This window comes from Paracoccidioides brasiliensis, assembly GCF_000150735.1.
Source record: "Paracoccidioides brasiliensis Pb18 unplaced genomic scaffold supercont2.2, whole genome shotgun sequence".
In the NCBI taxonomy this organism is placed as follows: Eukaryota; Fungi; Ascomycota; class Eurotiomycetes; order Onygenales; family Ajellomycetaceae; genus Paracoccidioides; species Paracoccidioides brasiliensis.
The window spans coordinates 3,580,170-3,588,763 of NW_011371359.1; the positions used below are offsets into that span (position 1 = coordinate 3,580,170).

The window sequence follows — 8,594 nt, forward strand, 5'->3', positions numbered from 1 at the left end:
GCTATCTGAGCCCTTTTTTCCCTTAATTTTTATTTCATCGTTTTATCTTTTCTGCCTATACACGGTCTTGTTGTAATGATCTCTTGCCCTTTTATTTTGCCCTCTCCCCGGGCGTCTATTTCCCAACACCTAACCCCGATCCTCTTCCGCTGGTCATTTGTATTCTCATGTATGTCGTCCCCTTGTTTCTGCTGCTTTTCATACCCCCTTTTCCAATTTTTGAATTGAGCTCTGTCCCAGCATTATTATTATTATTCTTTTTTTTTTTTTTCACCCCGTTTTCTCCCTTTCTGTCGTTTTCTTGCGCTCATGAATCTCTTGGGCTGTTGTTCTCCTTTTTCTCTCTATGGTCATTGCTTCTTTTACTTGATTCCCCCCTTGTCGTCCGTTGTATTTGCATGAAGCTTGATACTCTGTGTATGTACTGATATGAATGTTAGATTATTCAATGTTCACTCATTCCCAATTTGAGATTCTTTTTTCATTGGTTCCTGGTAACTTAAAACTTGGAACTGGATATTTCTTTCTGACAGTCGGATCCTGCACCGCATTTTTCACCCCGGATAACGCCTTGCTAAGACACAAATTAACTCTTGGCTTAACCATGGGGGGGGGGAGGTCAAACCAGGTGTAGAGGAACTGGTTCCATCGAAGACCAGTTGAGCAAGCTTAGCGGAGTCGAACGACGACAGTTAGTTACTTGGTTGGTACTCTGCACGCCGGCTTACGTGACTGGCCCACCCGCACACGAGAGCGACCTCGTCTTGCTTTTCCCAGTTTTGAATTGGTGTTGAGATGTGAAAGTTTCTGCTAAGAAAACGCCCTGCTGCAACAAACCTCCCAGGAGGATACCCGAGCTTCTGAAGAGCTTCCTTTCACTAATGCCGACCAAAATGTGCTGGAGGCCCCTGCCCCCAGCTGTGGAAGGATTGATTGTCCAATGAACTCGATGACGGAAACGAACTAAACTAAAATAATAAAATAAAATAATGAAAAAGAAAAAAAAAAAAAAAAAACCTTTTTGAGCGACTCGGATTATAAGTCATTCGACCAAATACCCCAGACTACTCCCTCCGCTACTGCTACTGCTCCGCAGCAGGCGCTGCTATGGGCCCATTCTTCTCTCTCTCCCTCTCCCTCTCCCTCTCCCTCTCCCTCTCATCATGACCAGGTCGCGCAAAGATGGCGCCGAAAAACGACAAAATGCTGCTACTCCGAAGCACCATGCAATAGAACAGCGTCAATCCCGTAACGACAATCTCTTCTCTTACAGCGTCGCTGATGGTGTCGCTGCCGGTCGCTGCGGCGATATTCGACCCGATCAACGTAATGTGGCCCACTTTCTTCAGCGACCAGGCGTTTGCGGAGAACTTCGCCAGAGGCATCTGGTTCTCGTCGAGACAGACAAAGTCCCAGGTCTTGAAGCCGCTCGAGCTGGTCCAAGTCATGGGCACGGGTTCGGGTTCGGGTTCGGGTTCGGGCGCAGCACCGTTGATGCCGCCGCCGCCCTTGGCGAAGGCGTACGAGAGGTGCGTATACTCCGTCCTGAAGCGTTTGAGAGCCTTGAGAGTAATTGTGCGACCGCGAATCTGGCAATCGGCATTGATGGAGACGGTGCGAAGGCTTCCGGTGGCAAAGGGGGGTTGGTCCTCACCCGCTCTGAAGGCGAGGTGCGGCTTCGTGGCTCGGTAGTCGACGATGTAGAGTGGAGGGGATTGCGGGGTGCTGCCCTTCTCGGTGATGAGTGATTTGTATCGTTTCCAGGAAAAGTCCACTTCGAGCGTCAGGTCCTGTGCAGGGGGACCTTGCCCCTGCTGGGCAACCTCAGGCGTGGGCTCCATGACTCTTGTCCAGGCTTGCTGCTAGTTTGGACTCATAGCCAGTGCACAAGCTGTCAACTATTCACAAGTTGTCAACTATTCACAAGCTGTCAACTATTCACAAGTTGTCAACTATTCACAAGTTGTCAACTATTCACAAGCTGTCAACTATTCACAAGTTGTCAACTATTCAACAAGGCCCTGGCATTCGCGGGATCCAGGGAGTTTTCTATAGAACTGGAGGATTCAAGGTGGGTCGACTGCTTTCAGTCGTAAATACTGAAGAGTGTATATGTAGAATGAGGCCAGAAAGAGTTTGAAGAGCGACAGCGCATCAGCCAGACGGTCTTTATGCGGTAGATGATGTAGCCGTCAGCCAAAAGAGCGAAACCATTCTGTGGGAGATATTTCGAGGCAAAGATAAGCCCGTTCAGGAATCTGGGGCCGGGTTTAATAACAAGCTGTGCTACCAGGATGTTCGTATTCATTCCTCGGGTTTTCTGATCCGTGTTGTATTTCAGCTCCCTCTTAACTAGTTGAAGAGCTGAGAGGCGGGCTTATGCAGATACGCCGTAACGCGGGGGGCCTCGGGGAAGAACATGAGGCAACCCATGCGGAATTTAAATAATGCTGCGGACTTTCTTTCAGTTCTTGCGTTCAAGCTACTTACTTGACTTCAGCGGAGTAGAGCTCTCTTCCGGAACGATCGTTGAAGAGTATAAGTACCAGCAAGAAAATGAAACAGTGGCAAATTCACACTCGGAACTACACGTCTCTCTACTCAGGTTGGTTCATAGCATTGAAACTCCATCCAAAAGATGAAACACGGGGGAAAGTAGTAATCACTGCGCTCACCGAGCCGAAGGGGACAGAGACGTATTCTCTTGTACTATAACAACAACAATCTCCCACAACTGAGGCCTGGCCAATCCCTCTACACAATCAAGCTCATATCATCGCAAAGTGGCATCCCCTCACTCAGTGAATGAATGCAGTGGCGCTCTAGGGAAAAACACGGGGGGGATAAAATCATGATTCCACGCTCCCTAGGCAGGCTTCAACCTCGACTCGATAAGTTCAAAATAGATTCTCTCGTCAGCTCAGCACTGTGGTCATCAAGTCCCGCAGCCAAATCCCACGGAGATAAAAGGGTTCTCGGAACATCGTCTCTTCCTAAGACCATCGGCTTCGTGGTATCTATCCCATCGAGTGGCTCAACAACGTCTCCCAACCTTCCGACGCCCTTTGTCGCTCAACCAGCACATGTATTATTCATTCTATTTCAAAATCTCGCCCGAGTGTTGGTCGGAATCGTCGAGTGTGTCGGAATTGGGTCGTCGAGCTCGGGGCAAACGCTTGCTGCGCTGTGAAGCTGTTGTATATACGGCCTAGGGCTCTTCCGCTACGTGAGCAAGGAACGAGGAGGCGATATTACTTCTACAGAAGAGGAGGAGGAGCGTAACAGGAGTAGCAACAGCAGCGACGGCAGCGCGGAATAAAAATAACAGGGACAACAAAGGAGACACCGGCAAAGAGAGTAGTCAAAGAGAGTAGTCAAAGAGAGTAGTCAAAAACTGCCCGCACGCGATGAGCTCCCTAGCGGGGAATCGAACCCCGGGCTGCTGTGTGAAAGACAGCGATGTTAGCCACTACACCACTAGGGACCGGTCTGCTGGAGAGGCTGGGGACCAGCCCGAATTCTAAGTGCGATTTGGCTTTTAACGCTTTTAAGAGGGGAGAGATAATAATGTGAATGCATGTATGTATGTATGTATGTACAGTGTCATCCAGTCATATCCATATAGTTGTCGTGAGAAATATACAAAATATTGCAGCTGCTAGCCAGCTGTTTTATAGAGGTGGATAGTAGTAGTAGTAGTAGTAGTAGTAGTAGTAGTAGTAGTAGTAGTAGTAGTAGTAGTAGTAGTAGTAGTAGTAGTAGTAGTAGTAGTAGTAGTAGTAGTAGTAGTAGTAGTAGTAGTAGTAGTAGTAGTAGTAGTAGTAGTAGTAGTAGTAGTAGTAGTAGTAGTAGTAGTAGTAGTAGTAGTAGTAGTAGTAGTAGTAGTAGTAGTAGTAGTAGTAGTAGTAGTAGTAGTAGTAGTAGCTGGATTTATCCCTAGTTATGTTTATATTTATAACTCGATGTTTATTTATTTGCAGAAAATGAACTCTTAATTGCTTCTTCTACTCGAGGTATGCGAAAAGAACACCCACATAACAGCTGCTCGCAGAGGATGTTGGCAGGTTCAACCTTTCAACGCCTAGCTGAACACTAGCGCTTCAATTGAACGAGTGTCTGAATCTGTAGGTAAGCAGCTGAGACATATATATATATATATATATATATAGAGAGAGAGAGATGTGGAAATTTGTACGGCGCCGGTGATCTCAAGAAGAGACTGCAAAAGGACACTAAATTACTGGCAGGGAGGACGGATCCATAGAGGTGGGAACTATGGATCGAATTCTTCGGTGGTTTTGCAACGGAGCAACAATCCAAAAGTTAGGAAATAGGATTAATAAAAGAAAGCAAGAAAATAAATATTGAAATCCACACCACACGCTCCTCCCGCCACTCAAATGTGCCAACGGGTAGAACCGGTCCTCCCTGGTTATACATCTGCGTTGACGCTTGGGGAAAAGAGAGGAAAAGGAGGAAAAAGAGGAAAAAGAGGGAAAAGAGGGAAAAGAAGGGGAAAAAGATTGACAAGTAACAATCACCTATCTCTGTTTGGTTGGGCATCGGACTTCGAGTTATTATATGTGGTCATTGAAACCAACACCACCCACCACCCACCACCCACCACCCCCTTCCCCCCCCTTCCCTTGGCTGGATATCTCGGCATAGATCGAGCTGGACTGCGCAGAAATATTGGCCCTAGTTGAGAAGCAGGCCCCACGGAGACTTTACTCGTTCTCCGCGGAAGAGTTGTGTTGTGTGATGTTCGGGCCAGGAGATTAGCCGTGGGGTTGCCTGGTCTGGTTGTGGTGATAAACTCGAGACACACAACCAACATAATCATATAAAATAGTTAACTAAACTATTAGGGACCGTTCCAGCTTGCTGCGAGTTCAGCCGTTGGACAACCCAAAAATCACAAAACCCCGGGGTTCCCCCATTGACCCGGGTTTTTTTTTTTTGGGAAGATTTTGGGGGGGGGGGGGGGGGGGGGGGGATTTGGTTACCTGCCACGATGGTGGTTCCTTCGTTCCGCCTCCAGAAGGATTCCAAGGATCCATGGATACTTGGACCTTGAAAAGCAACCATTGGTACTGGACAGCAGGGTTCCGTTGGCAATAAACTCCCGCCTAAGGCCTGGCCAGCATTTAAGGTACCCGGAGTGCGAGTGGGGTCTCGATGCGTGTGGGAAGAACGGCCCAAGTTGCGACAGCAAAACCAACATGGCCTCGTGGGACTAGTGAACGCCATTTTTTAGGTTTATTAATATTAGCATTAATAACTAGTGATAGTACGAGTTGATGATAAATAATAATAGTTAACTAATCATAGTACGGGGCAGTTGATGATGATAAATAATAATCATTAATCGTATGGAAATAGCCCGGGTCCCGGGGAGTTAGTTCGCTCCTATACTTCCCCCAGCTTTTCCCCCTGCCCTGCCCTGCCCTGCCCTGCCTATAACTAGACAAGAGAGCGGACTCCAGATCCTAAGAACTAACTCGCGTTCCTGGCAGAACAACCTGACGAGGCTGCACAAGTCGGACTCATCAAATGGGCTCTGCGCTGGGCACAAGCCACCGTGTGCCCAGTAGTGTGTCCAGCCCAAGCCAGCCAGCCAGCCCTCTCGCAGCGGTTCCTTTCTTCTGACCGATTCCCATCCTTCGATCCCTCCATCCCGTTCCTCGACACGCTCTATCACTTCCCTCCGCCCTCCGCCCGCTCGCCCAACCCAACTCTCTCCTCCCGAGTCCCATGAGTACCTCCTCTATTCCTACTCCTCTCTCCCGTGGTAGTCTGAGAGCGGTCGTCGTTGTCGCGTGCCCTTGTGGTCGGGACCCCTTTATCCGCCCGCCATGAAGGGAGCAACATCCCAAGCCTTCTCCACCCGGCGACACGCCCCCTCCTCCTCCGCCGTCTCCTTCCCTTCGTCGTCGGGCGGGCGCAGAATCATGCCGCCCACAACCCGTCGCGGCTTCCGAATGCTGCTCTTGGCTGTGCTTGGTGCTTTGTTCGTAATATGTTATCTAAATGTAAGTATTTTTCATCTTCTGTACTTTCGACTTTCATTTACTTTATTTTATTTTTGGCTTGGTTGCCTGTCTCCTCCAAAGGAGGGTGACTTCGCTGCTCCAACATGCGGGGTGTGTGGGTTTGGGGGGAAAAATAATGGGAAGAGGCAGGAAGTGGGGCCTGGAGGAACGGCGGGTGATCTGACCCGCGCAAGATTGATCGGCTCAAATATCTCGAATGAAAGGGGGGGGGAAAAAAAACGACAGCTGACAGATTCATTGCCCATCCATGTTGCAGGCCAACACTCATCACGTCCAAAATGGGAAATTCTACCAACAGACCGTCGAGGCCATGGAAGCCAAGCAAGCCGGGCGAGCTCACAGCGAGATGGACGATGAGGGCCTCTTCCAGAAGCTAAAGGCGCCGAAGCTGGCGCCAGAGGATAGGCAGGCGATTGCGGTGGAGCGGCAGAAATATGAGAGTCCGCTCAAGATGACGCCTGGCGATGGGGACGGGGGAGATGGAGGAGGGGTGGGCGCTGAGTCAGAAGAGAAGTCGATCGCGGGACGTAAGAAGATGCCTGTGCCGTCGTCGGTGGCGAGGTACTCAGCTATCACGTCGCAGAAGGAGGAGGATGCAGTGGTGGAGGAGGAGCTGAATGCTATTTTGAAGAGGTCGCCTAGTATGTGTTTTCTTGTCCATTCACTCATTCACTCATTTATCCATTGTGCATTGTCTTTATAAACTTCATGACCACAACCCCCCCCCCCCCCCCCGGTCTCAATCCTCTATCCTGCACACCACCGCTCATACCACCAACTAACCACAAAATGCAGTAATAATATTCTCCAAAAGCTTCTGCCCCTACAGCTTCAAGGCCAAATCCATCATCCTGAACATGTACAGAATCGTCCCGGCGCCCTTCGTCGTCGAGCTCGACATGCACCCGCTGGGCAGCGAGCTGCAGCAGATCCTAGCGGGAAACACGGGCCGGAGCACCGTGCCTAACGTCCTCGTTAACGGGATGACGATTGGTGGCGGCGATGAGATCGAGGGCTTGCATGCGCGGAATGAGTTGGCGGGCAAGATACAGACGTTGGGGGGGAAGAGGGTTATGGAGATTTCGTTGGCGCGGGTGTAAAGAGACATTTTACCCCGTGTGGAAGTGGAGGGGGGCAGGGGAAATGGAGGAGGGCGTGTGTCGAACTCGTCCACACACGCCTCGTTTATAACTGTTTTAATTTTGTGTTTGTATGGGTATATATTATATCATTTGGAAAGCGAGCTCACGTTTTCCTGGTTAGGTGGATTGCCCCCTTTCCCCCCTTCTTCTTATCTTTTTTTATCTTTATTTTTTTATTTTATTTTTTATTTTTTTTATTTTTATTTTTTATTTTTTTTAAATTTCCTTCTGTTTATTTCCCCTTTCCTTTCTCTTCTATATTCCTATGGGAGGCCAAGCACAAATGACACCCCTGTTGCAAATTCGCATTTAATTTCGAGGATGCTAATGAGGTTTGTACATGAAAAAGGAGTTCTGGGATGTTTTTTTATTCCTTCTTTCTTTTCCAACTCTCTTCGTGTTTCATACAATTGGGCAACGGGACTTGCTTGATATGGAATGACCATGGATGATGGATGGCATGACTCTGATTTGGAAGGCTTTAATTTAATTTCTTAAAGGAAAAGTCATATTAATTAATTCAAGCCTCCTCGATCTTAGAAATGCAAACTCCATATTGACATTGATCGGATCCCTTTCCTTGTTACTACTGGTCGTATGTTAGATCTTGCACTGGGACAGCTTAAATGGAAATGTCAAATAGTCAGTCCAACTTTCTATATGTATAAATAATAAATAACCGTTTGATACGGAACAAGGGAACAAGGGAACAAGCTACTTCCAATTACTCCATACGGGCAGTTTGAGTTGTTTGCAACAATTCCACTACCCAACTAGTCATACGCTAAACCCTATTCGGCAGCTAAGCGACGCCCGCACAAATCCCCCCCCTTACCGCCCAACTTTGGCCTGGAATTTCGCTAAGCGGGTTTTGCTTCCTCCGAAGTCTGTTTGTTGTGCGCTGCGCTGTTGTTATGTTGTGTTGTGTCTCTGTCTGTGTGTGAAGAGAAGAGTGAGAGTCGACCAACTCCCAACGAACAACCAACGAACAACCAACGAACAACCAACGACGACCAACGACGACGAACGACGCTCCCCAACCCCCCCCCCTCCGACTCCCTTTTTAAACCGCCCGTCGGACTAATTAATTCCACAGAGACGTCGTCAAGATGCATTACATCCACTCCTTGGAGACGCTGCCGATTCCGGATAATGGTGAGACCATCCCCCCCCTCCCCACCCTCCTGTTTCCCGCGTTGACTGTCCCTTTTTCTTTCTTCTCTGTTGTGTCTCCCCTGTTTTCGTGTCTGGGATGGATGGTTTGATGGGAGAAGAAAAGAAGAATGGAGGGTGGGATTTTGTCGTCTCTCTACGGATGAATGAGTGAGATTGGGCAGAGGAGTTCCTGCTGTGTATTGGAAAAGCGTTGCATGGGGACTGAGACTGGCTGGGTTTTCTG

At 48.7% G+C, this 8,594-nt stretch overlaps 3 protein-coding genes and 1 non-coding gene across 4 annotated transcripts; 2 read left to right on the forward strand and 2 right to left on the reverse strand.

Moving 5' to 3' along the window:
- Window positions 1-1,082: 1,082 nt before the first annotated feature.
- On the reverse strand, window positions 1,083-1,841 carry PADG_02326 (uncharacterized protein; the record flags this gene model as incomplete). Its single annotated transcript, XM_010759467.1, has 1 exon — window positions 1,083-1,841. One exon carries the CDS (start codon window positions 1,839-1,841, stop codon window positions 1,083-1,085), a length of 759 nt encoding a protein of 252 aa, XP_010757769.1.
- Window positions 1,842-2,851: 1,010 nt separating this feature from the next.
- Window positions 2,852-3,190, forward strand: PADG_02327 (uncharacterized protein; the record flags this gene model as incomplete). Its single annotated transcript, XM_010759468.1, has 1 exon — window positions 2,852-3,190. The coding sequence occupies one exon, from the start codon at window positions 2,852-2,854 to the stop codon at window positions 3,188-3,190; it is 339 nt and encodes a 112-aa protein (XP_010757770.1).
- Window positions 3,191-3,412: 222 nt separating this feature from the next.
- On the reverse strand, window positions 3,413-3,484 carry PADG_11412. Its single transcript has one exon. It is a non-coding gene; the product is annotated as a tRNA-Glu (tRNA).
- A 2,816-nt stretch (window positions 3,485-6,300) lies between these two features.
- PADG_02328 (uncharacterized protein) lies at window positions 6,301-7,153 on the forward strand (the record flags this gene model as incomplete). Its single annotated transcript, XM_010759469.1, has 2 exons — window positions 6,301-6,694; window positions 6,849-7,153. The coding sequence occupies 2 exons, from the start codon at window positions 6,301-6,303 to the stop codon at window positions 7,151-7,153; spliced, it is 699 nt and encodes a 232-aa protein (XP_010757771.1).
- Between the last annotated feature and the right edge of the window lie 1,441 nt (window positions 7,154-8,594).